The sequence below is a fragment of the Epinephelus moara genome, chromosome 14, assembly GCF_006386435.1.
Source record: "Epinephelus moara isolate mb chromosome 14, YSFRI_EMoa_1.0, whole genome shotgun sequence".
Lineage (NCBI taxonomy): Eukaryota > Metazoa > Chordata > Actinopteri > Perciformes > Serranidae > Epinephelus > Epinephelus moara.
This window is the reverse complement of record NC_065519.1, coordinates 2481053-2497454: the sequence shown is the minus strand read 5'-3', so window position 1 is coordinate 2497454 and position 16402 is coordinate 2481053. Positions and strand designations below refer to the sequence as shown.

Below are 16402 nucleotides of genomic sequence, written 5' to 3'. Positions count from 1 at the left end.
GCACTATGTACTACATGGAAGTGTAGTATATTATGTACATGTAGTATATTATGTGCACTATGAACTTATTGGCGTAGAGAGTGAATTTCAACAGGGTAGTGTTGTCTCAAACCAAACACGGCCGTTATGCACTCACCGGAAATGATGACCGCAAATTTCGACCTCTTCTTCTTTTAATGCCTAATTGTAACTGGCCAGTGGGGCATTACTGCCACCATTTGCCCGTGAATTTTCGCCCACCAAAATATCCATCAATTGTACTGTATTGTTGCTGTTAGCTAGTTAGCAAACTAGCATTAGCATTCGCGTTATCGTTTGCGGTACCAAATAAACCCAATAAACATACTGCTGGCTTATAACTGACAACAGTATAGTGGTGCTTAGTGCAAAAAACACATGTATAACTTAGATTTGTACAATGCAGCGACGTTCACGGTTGCACAGTCCTTGGCCGCCATTTCCAGTTTGAAAAGTGGTCCCTCCCCTTCCGCTACGTAGCCAAGATGGCGATCGTTGAGGGCAAGAAGTGTCCATAGTTCCACACTCAACTTCTTGACCGTTTTGAGTGCACCATCCAGGTACTCATAATGCACTGCATTTTTCCATACTTCTCAGTGTGAACGCACTTATGCACTCAAAATATTAAGTGTAAGTACAGAAGTAGGCGATTTGAGACACAGCAAGAGACTGTTGCTAAACCAAGACAGCCCACTTTAGATTCATTTCCTGTGTCACATGGGTTTTGCCACTGCCCCGCCTCTTTAAGAGGGTAGCAGTGGCCCTGAGTGTCTTTATTCCAATGGGAAAAGTAAACCTGAGTACAGATTATAACCGTTCCCTTCACCCCTTCGTCAATGTAGTTAAGACTTGACCCATTTTTCACAAGCCCCAACCCTTCGTAACATTCAGACACTGAAATGGCATTTTTTAGGCAAATCAGGAGAAAATCAAATTTGTTTGAGGCTTGTCTCTATTTTTAGCAACACACTCTCAAGAGATCTGGCAACAAATGATGTGATCTCACACTTAGTTAGTATCAGACGTTAAGTTATCAGATAAGAACAAGCAGCTAAGGAAGTAACAAACATTAAATTCATACTTTTTATAGTGATGTGGAGGGATGCGGGCAAGAGATGACCACGCCCGCCTCATTTATCCAGCCTTATATTCAGTACATATCAATTCATCAAGATTGTTCTGTTTTTTGATTCTTCATCGACTGTGGAGGCATGTGAGGAAGATTTCTTCATGAATTTGATATAGTACAGGGTCAACATTGATACAGACAAATGATCTTTTGGTGGGTGAAGTATTCCTTTAAATAAACTAGATTATAATGTGTTATTCAGCGAGCTATAAAGGTGCTGATAGGTGTTTTTGTTCCTTTAGGACAGTCACGTTAGCTGTCTTTGTGCTAAGCTAACCTGCTGCTTCATGAAAGAATCTTGTCATCTAACTCAAAAAAGCAAATAAGCACATTTCCCCAAATGTCTTACAGTTCCTTTAAAACATGACGTTCAACACTGACTGTTTCACAAACAAAATATACAAAAAATGATTCAGTCAAACAAAAAGATATATTTTAAAGTGCTCTGGTATTTTTCGTTTGCTTCCTTTTGACCTGAAGTTTGTTTTGCATTGTTCTGTTTGTCTTCACGTTCATGTTCGTCTTCGTTTTGTTCATGAAGTTGAGATTTTGTTTTGCAGATTCTTTAAAGTTCGTGCTGTTTTTCTGGTGTCCGATCGGCTTCAGTGCAGCTTTCCTCTTGTCGACTGTGTTGTCTTTCAGGCTGTTGCTTTTAAGAGCGTTACTTTTTAAATCAGCTGATTCAGTTTGTTTGATCTTTGGTTTTACTTTGTCTCTGACAGGCTTCGTCACGGTGGTCTTTTTGGATTGTTCCTTTGGTTTCTGTTTCAAAGAATTCTTCTTCGTTTGTGCATTAGTTGGCTGCTTCTTCAGCACTTTCTTCTTCTTCCATGGTTTCAACTTATTTGTCTTCTTCGCTTTCTTATCAGGTGATTTCCATTTCGGCTTCACAGCAGCTCTCGTTGTCGTTGCCGTCGTCGTTGTCATCTCGCTGGCTGCAGTCGTTGTAGGTTTGTCGTGGCTCCTCGTCAGCGTAGGTTTGGTGGTGAGTTTGAATTTTCTTGGTGGTGGTCTTGTCGGCTTTTCATTTGTGTCCAGCACAGTCACTGAAATGGCACAGATGTCAGTAAGTACCCATTTTCACAGTTTTACTAAACTCAGCAGCCACATGTCACATTTTATAAGCCTGAATATTTGGCTCCAAAAACAGGTCTGAATGTTTGAAATGCTTTCCTCTTTTGTCCCTTTTTATTTTAAGTATGTTTGATGTAAAACGGGAGGTGGCTTTTTCCAGTTTTATATATGACCTCAATGCGATTATAGCAGCATATAGACATGAAATGAGGAGGAAAAACCAGGTTCTGCTGAGGACAAGAAAACTAAAGAGTAAACACTGAATGTAGGCGATTTGAACGAACGTCTTCTTACACTAACCTCTAACATCATTGTAATTGACTTAAAAATACGTTGTGTATATTTAATGCACCTTGATCGAACCAAAACTGTTTTCTGTCATTTCAAAAATGAAAAACACCGTATTTCAGTTTTAGGTATAACTTCAGAGGCTCCACAGTGTCAGACAGTTTCAAATCTTCAGCAGGTCTGGTATGCATAAAATTGAGACATCAAGTTAAGAGAAGAAGAAGCCATAAAATGCAAAGGTAAGCGGAGGTGACTTACGTTCTCTTGGCACAAAGGGGAGCTTTTTCCCCCTAACTTTGACAGGCAGCGGCTTCTGCTTACATTTCCCTGGAGGTGCTCTCCTGCAAAAGTTTTTGAGAGTTGAAATTGGGTAATGTTTTGTTAATAAATGGGACAAATCATGGTACGCAATAATGCAGATTTTCCAAAAGGTAAAGAATTAGTCAATAATTAAATTTTCTTTACATCAAATTATTAAAGTTATTGAGTCTCATGTTGAAGAGCATTTTTGACTTGACATGACTTAAAAATCCTTAACTGTATCTTTGTAGGGGTAAAATAACATAGTTGCATCATGAAGTGGGAAGTGTGCAAATATTAAGACTGCTCATATAAAAGTGAAAAACCTAACAAGAAAGTGCAAATCCAAAACATACGCTGCCAAAAATCTAATTGACAGTATGGATCATAAAATACAAACAGGTTAACGACAGGGATCAGTCCATGCCTGGTTGCATAGATGCGTACATGTACCAGAGGTCAAGTCACATGACTTGGACTCGAGTCAGACCCAATCGCTGCATGCACCATGCGTGTTAAAAATTACAGACGGAGGTGCAACATCTTCCAACTTTGTTCATGTAAAGTTGCACAAAGAGCAGTAAGCAGAGGTTAATGCTAGCTAACGCTTAGCTAACGTTAGCTTAATGTTAGAGCTTAAAGAACCTTGTTGCTAACGTTAGCTTAATGTTAGAGCTTAAAGAACCTTGTTTAACAAATTTTTAAAAAAGCATTCAGGATTTTTGTAAATTTATATATTTATTATTTTCAGTTTTTAGAATGGCATTACACTTGGCACAGGAAACACAGCTGTGTCTTGGTAAAAATAATCGCTTTTCATTCAACTATCCTGCAAGGAAACGCAGTGATGTCTCAGTAAAAGAAAACCAATTTTCATGGCACTATCACCGCTGGAAACGCAGCTGTATCGTGATAAAAAAGACAACAAAAAAAACAAACAAAACACTTTTCATGACACTATCCCGATAAAACAGCCACTCTTCGTGTGACTTTCCCAGCAGGAAACGTCTCAGTAAAAACCAACTGCTTTTTATGCCACCATCTCCGCTGAAATCCCAGCTGTGTCTCCGTAAAACACGTCATTTTCCATGCAATGTTCCTAGCAGAAAATGCAGTGACGTCTTGGTGTAAAACAACCACTTTTCGTGTGACTTTCCTGGCAGGAAACCCTGTGATTTCTCTGTAAAATACCTGCTTTTTTTGTGCGACACTCAAAACCCAGTGACGTCTTGGTAAAAAAAACAACTGCTTTTTGTGCCACTATACCTGCTGAAAAACAGCTATGGGTCGCTAAAAACAATTTTGTTGCTTGTTGATTTCAAACACAGGTCTGCAGCTTAGCAGATGTCGCACCTAGATGACACCCTGTCCACCATCCCCTTCACCTCCCGATAACAAAGTCAGCCCCAATACTTTAGAAACACTGCTATGTATGAAATATGCTAATTTAACAAATTCGTGGTTTGCAGAAACGATCAATGCCAAAATTGTCTTCTGGCGACTGGGCTGTTAATGTGATGTACAAATTGTCAGACAGGAAAACTGACAAACTTATCACCATGTGTAACAGATAAAATGATTATTTCCCTATTTGTCAACATGTTTTTATGGTCAATTTAATAACACGTAAATGTAGCATTATGGTAGAAATCTATGATTTCAATTAAAAACACGTCCCATGGTTAAACGTGTGTCTGATACGTCACCTGGAGGGGTCCATGAATTTGAAAACAGTTCCAAAAGGAGACGTGGCACTGGGGTACGCAGTCGCCAAAAAATATAGTTCCCCTTAAACCAAAAACAAACAGAAAACAAGCTCATGAGTACGATTACATTAATGCATAACTTAACTTTAATGCTGTGAGAACGAATGTTACCTGCTTCATCCTCAGCAAATGAGATGATGAACTTGTGGTGATGGTTGATGAGTCCAGGAAATGAGCACGTCTTTGTTTCCCCCATGCACACGCTCCTCTCCCTCCAGCTTCCTGTTGTCCTTTCTTCCTCTAACGCCATGATACGTCTGCAAAATTAAACAGGAATCACTTGTATTGTTATAACCAACCATTTATACATATAATGCAGGAATAAATAATTCATATCTCAACTTTACTGTAGTGAAAATGATGCAAACGCCACTGAAAAAGCTTGTAGACCGTAAACCTACTACTTAGCTGGTAGGAGAAATAAACAAAGACGATTACTGCCCTTTGAGTTCATCTCTATCCAAAGAGGACATCCCATCACTTTAAATATTAAAGGAATAGTTCAACATTTTGGAAAATACAATTTTCACTTTCTTGCCCAGATTAAGATGAAAACATTGATTCCGCTCTCATTTTTTACGCTAAATACAAAACTACATCCAGCCGTCAGTTACCTTAGCTTAGCATAAAGACTGGAAACAAGGGGGGGGTAAAAAAAAAATCTTAAATGATCTTTTAGACAAAAAACAAAGCGTAAAAAACAAGAAGTCGATGTTTTATGGGGGGTTATGTGCCAGACTACACTGCCTGTGATCACATCAGGCGCAAATAAAACAATTCACGCAAGTGAATTACATGTAAAGTTAATGTAAACGACGCAAATTCCTGCCAGGAAGCGCAATGGATGCAATGGACGCCAAATATGCAGAAAACATGGCGCAAATGAAGGGAGTAGCATGATTTTGCGCTTATTGCAAGAGTTGAAAAATGTCAACTTTAGCAACCAATTCACACCACAATAGCCAATCAGCACTGAGATCTTCCAGGGACATATGACATTGAAGATATTCTGGCATAAGTTTATTCACTGATTCATCAATTTCACCCATGTATTCGTGCGCATGAAGCCAGTCAACACAAAATATTCTAGCATTTAAATTTGTGCAAGTATTTCAACGTGAAAACTTGCATTGCATTTGTTGTGAACAAATATAAAAGGGATAGCCAACAGGACGGAACCATGGACAGGACGGGTGTGAAGTTTTGACATGTTATACATGTGACCCACTGCCAGGAGATTGAATTCGAATTTTTGTGTCTCTTTACTCCTGTAAGATTGAACAGCGGTCCATTTGTGTTTATTCATGTCATCCTGTAAGACCCTCCAGTAAGAAGAAGGAGCTTATATGCCAGATATAAAAAATGCCTGAGGGTGCAGCGGTTGTGCTAACTTGGGCTAATGCTAGAGCTAACTTGGTTCATAGTAAAGTACAACCAAAAGCTGAACTCAAGCATTAAACACATATTTTCAGAACTTACAGGGTAGTCCAACCTCTGCGCTGACATTTCTCCAATAAGTGGCTTCTTCTCATTTTCTGTCTGAGGTAGAATCGTAAAGCTCCGGGTGCCCACTGACCACTACAATAATCTCGTCCTCCATCTTTGATTTAACAATGTTGTCAGAGCACTTAGAAGAATCTCAACACTGATTTTACGACACAGCGTCATCCAAAGTTCATGCTCAATTTGAAAAATTTCAAGTCATGCAATTGACACAATGATGCGAATACCACATCTTCACACCAGTCACAATGCATAATTTGTGTTGTGTCACCCGACACAAATTTGCATCTATTCACGTCTTGCATTGACTTTGTGTAAAAAGGTTTCTTATTTCTTGGCCAACAAACAGTCCCGCTGATAACACCACACGTAAAACAATGCATTGTTGTTTTTACACTTTGGTTTTTGTACAGATTAAACATACAGAATAAAAATCACCAACTTTGGTTTTAGTGTTTTTTACTGAGTATCACCAGTTGCTTGTCCCTGTTTCCAGTCTTTATAATCAGCTAAGCAGTTAGCAGGTGGCTCTAACGTCGTATATTGAGCAGTAACGATATTCTCATCTAACTCGATCATTTTCCGAAAATGATTAAGTCAGGGCAAACAAAATGTTTATGGTGTGGTTAAATATCAGGGGGTCGATATAAATACTGGAACCCAAGTCAATTAAATTTTAATTTAAGCCAAAGCAATGTGACTTGAATTTGTTAAAAAAGGCATGGGGTTTTTTATAGGTCAGATTTGCACAACAGCTGAACAAACAAGCTGTTCGTTCCTTCACTCCTAAAGATCTTTTTTTCCCTCACAACAGTTGGAGTAAACTATTTGGCTGAGATCAACACAATCTTACCCACTCATGAAGTCTCCAAAAATGTACAGGCCGTTCAGATTGGGTGATTCGCATCCTCTGTACACATATCCCCCCGTCACAGACTTCCCAACATGATGGCTGTATGCAAATATAGGGAGGATGTCATCTGTCGTGGCAGAGAGAGATGCACTGAATTTAACTAAACTCTGAGGAATCAAAATTAGATTGAAAGCAGCGAAATAACAGGTGGCGAAAGTATCAGACGAGACAGAAAATAACTCTTGATTTTTATCAAGTTTCACATGAGCAGAAATACTCACTTAGGGAGGAGTTGTGGCACAGTTTCATATCAAAGCACTCAAAGCCCTCCTTGGCTCTCCATCCATAGTTTCCTCCCTTCACAATAATGTCAATTTCCTCATAGCGGTTTTGACCCACGTCTCCACAGAACATCCGGCCCCTGCCGTAGCGGCTGACCGGGTCTCCGCGGTCCACAGAGCATCGCCACATGTTTCTGACCCCATATGCGTACACCTCTGGTCGGGCTTCTGGGTCACGGAGGAATGGGTTATCGGGGGGGATTCTGTACTGCTTCCCACTGAAGTCACTTCCATCTACATCGATGCGGAGTACTTTCCCCAACAGAGCACTCCTGGGTGGGAAAAAATAAGATTTAGCATCAGTTCAGAGGCCTTGTTGTGCAGTGGTTCTCAATCTGGGGTACGTGGAAAGATTGTAGAGCAGCTTAACTAATGAGAAAACATTTAATGAAAAAAAAATCTGCATATTTTATCAGCTGAAACTCCACCAAACTCTGTTGCAGTCCAAACAGTTAACTAAAATGAGGCCTAAATGGAAAGTGGTTGAAACAGATGAAGTCATCCCTATGTTCCTAGGGTCCTGTGTCTCTTTTTACAAACCAACACAGTAAGTGACTGGCACGAGCTGTCTTCACAGTTCAAATAGCAAAACAACAACAGGCAAATGGACGTTTCAATTGTAGTTTCAAAGGCAAAAATCTGTTCAGTCACTGTCAAGTCAAGAAAACTGTCTTGCCTGCGAATTTGAGGGAGCAGGTTTCGAGGAGTTTAACATCAGCAGGCTATAAGCTGTAGTTGACTGATTTCAACATAATGACCCAGGGAAACATGCAGTGAACATTTGACTTTGAAAAATAATGCTGAGAACATAAAACCCTTTGATAGGTCTCCTTAATGAGTCATATGAAGAGGATATTAAGTTGGGGAACATACGACCCTGAGAACATAGATAGGCTTCCACCAAAATAGTTCAGTTTTAGCCAATTTTAAAAACTGCTTAAAGTAGTGGATAAACAGTGAAAAAGTTTCCTAACAAATATCTTTGAAATTATTTGTTTGGATAAACAGTTAAAAAAGTTAGCTAGGTGATAAATTAATATGAAATTGTTTGCTAAATGTAATCAGCTGAAATTGTTAGCTTAGAGAAGAACAGTTGGAAAAAATAAAAGTAATGGATAAATGGTTTAAAAAGTTTGCCAATGAATATCATTGAAATCATTAATTAGGAGCAATGGATAAGTTGACATGGTTAGCTAAATGCATAAGTGGTTGAAAAAGTTAGCTAAGTAATGAAGTGGTGATTGAAACAGTTCACTAATGGGAAACAGCTGAAATTGTTAGCTTAGAGTAAAACAGTGGAAACAAGTAAAAATAATGGATAGATGGTTGAAAAAGTTTCTTGACAAATATGGTTTAAATTTTTAACAAATATTTGGGGAAAAAGCTGAAATTGTTACTTAAAGGAATGGAAAACTGTTGAAATCATTAGCTTATTAAGGCAACAAGTAAACAGTCAACATGGTTAGCTAAATGAATAGACGGTTGAAAAAGTTTGCTAATAAATACTACTGAAATTGTAGCTAGAGGTAAGGGGAAACAGTTGAACGTGTTCGCTTATCAGAGCAACTAATTAACTGTCAACATGGTTAGCTAAATGGATAAATGATTGAAAAACTTAGCTAAGTAATGAAGCTGTGTTTGAAACAGTCAAAAAAATAAAAGTAATGGATAAATGGCTGAAAAAGTTTGCTAATAAATACTACTGAAATTGTTAGCCTGTTAAAACAACAAAAATACAGTTGTTTAAAGTAATGGGAAACTGCTAAAATTGTTCATTTGTTTGTGAAATTGTATAATGGATAAACAGTTGAAATCGTTAGCTTAATGGATTAACGTTTGAGAGTAATTATAATTAATGGATTAAATAGTTTGCTAAAAGTATAAATGGGCAACAGCTGAAAGCGGAAGCTTAAAGTAATGGATAAATGGTTGAAATAGTTAAAAGTAATGGATAAATGTTTCAAAAACACTAAAAGTAATGGATGTGGTTGTGTCAAGCTTCTGCCACTTCAAGAATTAGGAGAATGCAAACTAGAACGACTAAACTGACGTAAATACTGTTAGTTCAATTGTATGAAAAAATATTGTAACAAAATAGACTTTCATAATGATTAATAGTGTTAAATGACATTTGGTTTTAAATCAAAGTGAATAAACACATGTGGAAGATGACAGGTGGTGCTGAAGGGGTGCATTCATCTGATAGAGCTGTTAGGCTGCTTCAAACAATAAAAGTTTGGGAACCACTGTCACTGTCTTCCCACTTGAAGAAACCTGAAGCACCTTACTTGTTTTGTGCGTTGCCGTACTTCCCAAATGGATCTCCAGCTTTTCCACCATCACCAGTAAAGATGTACAAATATCCATCGAGACCAAACAGCAGCTGACCTCCGTTGTGGTTTGCAGCTGGCTCCTCGATCTCCAGAATGACCCTGAATGTTAAAAGGAAGCAAGTTCAGTACAGTCACATCTAAGAGGTGATATGTGTTGTTTCCAGAGATAAATATCTGGTTGCCTTGATTCTTAAACCTCGATTCTATCCCTTAAGGTCATGATTCATCCTGGCTTTACTTTTCCAACACCAGTTCTTGGCATGAGACACTAATTCTGCTGTAGTAATTATTTGTCAGAAAGACGTGATAGCAGAGCAGGCCTCAGGCGTCAAGAGTTGGTTCACCCACATCACAGAAAAACATGAGGGTTTGCTCCATTTGAGATTTCTGTAAACACACCAAATCAGAGCAGTTGAATTTTTGTAGGAATGATTCTGATCGTTATTTTAAAGCCAATATCGGCTGATACCGATGATGTGCTGATATTATCGTGCATCCCTAAAGTTTTGGTCTTAAAGGCTTCTTCTTGGCCTGGAAAAGTTCGGCCTACTTCCTGGAGTCTTTTCTTATTTTCTGGCACATAACCAGAACTTTCCATTTTTACACTTCTAGGATCAAACAACATAATTATAACACATATTAAATCTTTAGAGGCACGTGTCGGCAGATTTTATTACTTTTGGAGAGAGGCAGTGGCTAACTGTTTCCCCTTACATCCAGTCTCTGCGCTAAGCTAGGCTAGCCAACCATCGCAAGTTTAACACACAGGTATGAGAGTGATTTGATCTTCTCATTTAACTCTTGTATTCTTATTCCAAAATCCAATCATGTTTTCTTCCTGTATCTAGAATTTATTTTAGGAGAGTGGTGTCAGTGACAGATCTGGATATGTGAAAGAGTACGATGGACTGTGATGGTCTTTATAACTTTGTTTTGAAAAGTGCTAATTAAATAACAATGTTATTAATGGTATTTTTTAGGGATGAGTGAGTACACTATTATCTTAATCTGTGTCTGTATCTGCTCAACCAACCAAATTACCTGTATTCGTACTCAGAATTTATTTATGCCAGAAATGTAAAGTATTAACAGAGCAGCCTCAGAATTGAGCTTCAGATCATTTTTATCACAAGAGTAATAGATAAAAGCTACCAAAATGAGGTTTGTCCTTTATCACGAGTTCAGATAATGACACATTTTACTCATATAGTACTCGTATTCGTAAAGAGTACATTACCTGTACCGAATACTCGTTTCATCTGAGTATTTGGCCCAACCCTAGTATTTTTATCTCTCTCCCAGATGGATACTACTATCCTGCCGGCGTTACACTGCTGGGGCGTCATTGTTATGACACGCCCGCTTTCCAAAGACACAACTTCTGTTTCACTGGGACTTAAAGTATTTAGAAATGCTCCCTAACAATACAGGACTTGGACAGACAGAAACGTGTTGATCAAGCTTTTGTGTCCATAGAGCCAAAGTTTTGGAACGCTCTAGTCTGCCTGCTCCCTTACGGTCTGCTGATTCTGTGGCTTCTTTTAAAAGCCAGCTAAAGATGCACCTGTTGAGACAGGTGTTTGGGTAAGAGAGGCAGGACAACATGCAGCAGTCGGCCGCAGGTCGGAATCAAAGTGGGGCCGCTGCCTGTATGGAGAACAAACTCTACCAGGTGAGGTGTTGCCTTGTCACAATAATATCTTATAGCATCTTTTGTACTTTTTAAATGTGCTCTCCACTTTTTTCATTGGGTGATTTTCTAGTTTTGCATATTGTAAAGATGAGTGTCACCTTTATTTGCATGTAGCTCAGGACATGTTAAGGCCTATTTGTTGAGTACGGTACCTTTACAGCCCAGAGGGTGTATGACAGTATAGTTATATATGTCTCTCAAAGGGTAATTGCAGTATGTGCAGACCTATACATTATCAGCCAAACTTTGATGCAGTAAACAGATGGAAACATCCCCCCTGCGTACCTCTCTGAGTACAGATCAGCCAAGTTCATATCGTGGGCGGACACCTTCATCTCACTGACTCTGATTTTCTCCAGCATGCTGTTGACCTGGATCGAGTAGTAGATGAAGAAGCGTCCGTTGTCCCGGTACTGTGGGTGGAAGGCCATACCCAGAAAGCCCCTCTCATCCCCCAGCCAGGGTGTGGTCATCACCTCCCCGCTCATGTCCAGGAAGGGTTGCTCCAGCCGGCTGCCGTCACGCAGGTAAACCCACACGAAGCCCACCTGCTCGGCGATGAACATGCGATGTGTGCCGTCGCCGCTGTGAAGCATCAACACGGGGTTCCTGAGGTTGTTGGCCACCTCTGTCAGGCACACCTGGAGACACCCTCTGGGGTCCTCCGACACCTGTCCCAGGTTACTGTTTAGGTCGGAGCTCTTCAGAACGTTGGGGTAGCAGTAGTCCTGGTCGGACAGGTCGACCACGCTGCAGAACGTGGCCACATCTCGCTCAGAGGTGTCCCGCAGCAGCTGGTTCTCTGTTAAATATTTAACCACGTGGCGACATTTGCCATGAAACTCGGAGCAGTAGCCAAAGCAAAGGCCAGGTAGCTCTCTGACAGGTGTGTACGGGTCCTCAGCATCATAGAGGTGGGCGGCATATGGAGAGCACTCCTGGATGGATCAAACATGAGACACTAGAGTGTGTAGATTATCACAGAGACATTTCAGGGCACTGTTAGGACAGGAGGGGAAATTAAAGGGACATTTTGGCTGACTGGAGTGATTTGACCGTTCTAAGACTGACATTAGATCAAAGCTGAAGCATGGACATGTCCCTTCAGACCTGTTTCCACCAAGCAGTCCAGTTCAGTTCGGTTCAGTCAACTTATCCTCATAGAATGGTTTGTATGATATCCTACGAATTATTGCCCCAAAAATGACATTACGTCCTTAATGTAAAGTTACGTAATTAACGCAAAGTTAAGGAGGTTAGGTTTAGGAAAAGAGACATAGTGAGGACATAACTTAAAATTAATGAAAGTTCACATGGTTCTGAACACGCGACTCCAGGGGAACGTCCCAGAAGAAAGTCTGGAATTTTGTGACCCATCCACCACCCCCAACTGTCTCTATACAGGACAGCTCAGGACTGCTTCCATTTGTACTCCCATCAGCTCATTGGTCATGTGCTCACAGCCTTTCAAAATATGAGGGATACATACAAAATTGGATGCACTACTTCTTCGTAAGAAAACCTAGGAACACACTATGAGAACAGCCTGGTTCAGTTTGTTACACGTGAGACCAGTTGTTTTCACATTTCCATTGTCAAAAATTCTGGATGGTACCGACAGAACTGTTCCATTGTCCCATTTTTCAGCATCTGTTGAGATACTCAGTACATTGATCTGATACTAAAAGGTGGAGCTACGAACACTGCAGTCCGGTGATTGGACACGAGAGAACCGTCACTCTTGCTCGACAAGGACTCAGTGCACAAACCTGCTATTTTAAAATATTCCATCGATTGTGACAGAAACTCCGTTTGGTCATGGACTTTCCACGTCCACATATGACGTCCAAGGTACCCTGGGTGTGTTGGTTGTTGACGTTCTGGGACACAGTGTCAACTTCAGCCTGTTACATGCATTGTCTGTTTTCAAAATACACTTCTGTTTTCACAGGAAATGTACAGTTTGCATACAGTCTCTTTCAAAATAAAAGCACTACGTCGGTACAACAGCGCCAACTAATGTTTTTTTTCCTTCAACAACAAATGCATGTGGTTGGGTTCAGGAAAAAAGAACAGGGTTTGGCTTTACAATCTTACAGGAAGTGAACACCGGCCTCCTACATGAAGGTTGGTGGTTGTTGGACCCATCCACCACCTCTCCAACCCGCCCTACTCAAACTTTCGCTGCCTAACTTTCATTCTTGTCCCGCCGTGTTTCTTACTGATGCTGTCGGGCACCATTAAACCATAATGGCAAGCAGTCATGTATCATTCGGACATTAAAGGCCGGCTTTTTTGTTGATGTCTGATGCCGCAAGTCACTGGAGTGCTGGATTATGACGACTCTGGAGTTCGACTGGGTTGTCCGTGGACAATCAACAAGATGCAGGTGTTTCTCTGCATCGCCAGTAAAAAGGAAATACAGTGAGATCTGGATAGAGCGTACACTTAAACTAATACTGTTTTTTTTTAGGTGCAACTTTTATTGATGTCTAAAATAATCATAAGTGCTATATTGTAGGCACTTATGATTACCATGACCTGGATGACTGAGAATCGACATGTCTAAAATAAGTTTTGTTGCTGACCCTGTCCACAGCAGTACATTGCTCCAGCCTGCTTCTTCAAACTGAGGGGCTGACTTCTACTGTAGCCTATCCCTTTAAGAGTACTGTGTATGTTGGAAAAGCAAAACAAAACTAAGGGTTAGGTACGTCTGTATAGGTTATGTACCATTTCTAAAGGAACCATACCAGTGTTTGGTGGAAACATGTGTAACAAAGACATATTCTGGTTTTCAAAAAAGGGCACCTAAGCACTCAGCTAAAATTATAGCAAAATAAAATCAAAGTTGGGTGATGCCTAAACTTTGATCTCTTTATAAATAGATCTGGCATAACTTAAATGATGGTTTTAATGAGATGAAACTGAAAATAATTCAAACGTTAATAGAGTTAAAAACTTTTATCATCACACTGAGTAGTGTTTTTTATTCTGTGAAATAACCAGAACATTTAAAACCCACAGAACCCTAAAAATCACACAAGACAATAAAACATATTTACCTGACACATGATTTCCTTCAACATGTCTGCACAGAGCTCATGACCCGCCGTTTCCAGCTGGTCAATAATGTCCCAGTATCTCTCCGCTATCATGTTGTCTGTCTTCTGGTCGCAGCAGCCAAACTCTTCGTACTGCGTACAAAACTCCAGGTGCCATGACGGTTTGAAAGGTGGCGCGAAGTCCAGACACTGAGGATGAGCTGATGCTGGCTGGACCGGGACGAGCAACATCACTAATAGGATCAGGATAAACTCAGGAAGGCTCGGGGTCGTTTTGGATGAGCTCGGACGTGCCACCGTGCGTAAAAGCGCGCAGCGGGCTCCGCTTGGATGGAGCGCGGCATCCCACATACCTGTCATATTTGCCGTCTGCCCCCGAAAGAGTTCAGCTGTTTGCTCTCCTTTATGTATGAGCCAGAGAGGAAGTGTGCACGCGTGCATGTGGATGCGTGTGTTACGCGTGCGCGAAAGGATGTAGCTGAACGTGCGCCCCAGCAGCCAGTCACTGCCTCATTTGTCCTCCGCTTGTCTCGCCACCTGCTCAACCCAGGTAAAATCTCACCTTGTTGCCAGCTCTGCGTCCCCTTAACTAAACACACGTGTTTAATGGTTCGTTAAGTTTATTAGGATTGTTTTTATTTTGCTCTCCGCCGCGCGCGCTGTGGTTTTCTGCACCGCAGAGAAGTTGGCGGAGGAATACGCACAATTACCTCGGGAGGGCGCACGCTCCCAAGCACTCACACACACACATACATAAACCAGGGCACAGTGTCGAGGCTTGCAAACAACATTCAGGCTACCACAACACAAACTGTAATTTTGTCTCACATTCATGTGAAAGCGCCTCCGGGCCGCATGCTGTTTTTTGCAACAACCTGGCAGCAGCTGCTTCATCTTACAGCTCCATACTGTCACGGCATGTCAACACTGATTTGACTGTACAGTCAGAGTGTCTGTCATCATTATTCTTCAAGTGCCGAGGAAAAACATGAGTCAAACAAACAGCTTCATCAACCTGCTTACTCAGGCAGGTTTTTATAATCCAGACCACCAACAGACTCAGTTCATCAGAAATTATGACTTGACATGTTTATATAAGGGACTAATCTCAGTTTATCAGAGGAGAGGAGCGGCTGGGCTTTGATTTTGTTTTTTTGTTTTTTGTTATTTATATTGACCCCCCAGAAGCTCCAGATATTTTTCCTTGATCCTCCCTGAGTGACTGGAGGAAAGTCCATGACCCTGCCTCCACCAGAAATGACTTATTAGATTTTTAAAACGTAACCTTTGATGTTTGAAAGATAAAAGTTGTAGATGAAATCCTGGAGTTGAAAAAGCCTCTGTTTTTCAGTCTTGTTGCGTAAACGGTTTATTTTTGGACAAATTTCAAATGAGACGTAGAATTGTATTTGTATATGTAACTCCTAGTGAAATGGCCTTTAAAGATAGAAAAACAGAGCACTTCAGACAGAGGGTGATTACAGCTATATTCAGGGAGACAATATGAGAAAAAAATCTTTTCTAACCCTTTGAAACCTTTGAAATCGGCTTGATTTCTTTTACAAACATGAGGAGAAGGGAATGAGCAGTGAAAGAAAAAATGACCCAAAATATCAGCAAGAAATAAGTAAAAAGAGAAAATTAAAAAAAGAACAAGTTAAAAAAAGAAAGAAAGGACGTTAAAACAAACAAACAAACAAACAAACAAACAAACAAGGAAATGACTTGGAAAGAGTACTTACAATTATAATAATTCTGTAACATAACTTTAAAATGTAATTATGAATATAATCTTTTTTTCAATCATTTTTAAAATCTCTCTTTTTGCCAATTTGTGGAACGTTTCTTACCGAGCTGGTCACTGCCTTTTTGCCATGTTTTTGACAGAAAGAAAGAAAGAAAGAAAGAAATTTGCTCAAAGTTCAAAGGTTTGAATATTTGAGAAAGGTGTCTGAAAGCAGCACAAAAAGTGATGTAACTCCAGGTTTCAAAGGGTTAAAGCATGTGAACATGTTCTCCTAGAAAAATACAAGAAAATA

The 16402-nt window shown here is 40.2% G+C and overlaps 1 protein-coding gene across 1 annotated transcript; it reads right to left on the bottom strand.

Annotated features, from left to right (window-relative positions):
* Positions 1-1148: 1148 nt before the first annotated feature.
* On the bottom strand, positions 1149-16259 carry hhipl2 (HHIP-like 2). The gene is made up of 9 exons (XM_050062112.1): positions 14364-16259; positions 11584-12236; positions 9561-9704; positions 7213-7544; positions 6932-7058; positions 4687-4832; positions 4516-4597; positions 2768-2850; positions 1149-2193 (listed from the first exon to the last, which is right to left on the bottom strand). The coding sequence occupies exons 1-9, from the start codon at positions 14802-14804 to the stop codon at positions 1583-1585; spliced, it is 2619 nt and encodes an 872-aa protein (XP_049918069.1). The 5' UTR covers positions 14805-16259; the 3' UTR covers positions 1149-1582.
* Between the last annotated feature and the right edge of the window lie 143 nt (positions 16260-16402).

What these genes read in the sequence shown, in the direction of transcription:
- hhipl2 (XM_050062112.1), bottom strand. Translation starts at nt 14,804, where the DNA reads ATGCACGCGTGCACACTTCCTCTCTGGCTCATACATAAAGGAGAGCAA. An exon ending in TGAAGGAAATCATGTGTCAG is followed by an intron (nt 12,237 to 14,363) that starts GTAAATATGTTT and finishes TGATCCATCCAG; the next exon opens with GAGTGCTCTCCATATGCCGC. An exon ending in ATTTGCTGAGGATGAAGCAG is followed by an intron (nt 4,598 to 4,686) that starts GTAACATTCGTT and finishes TTTTGGTTTAAG; the next exon opens with GGGAACTATATTTTTTGGCG.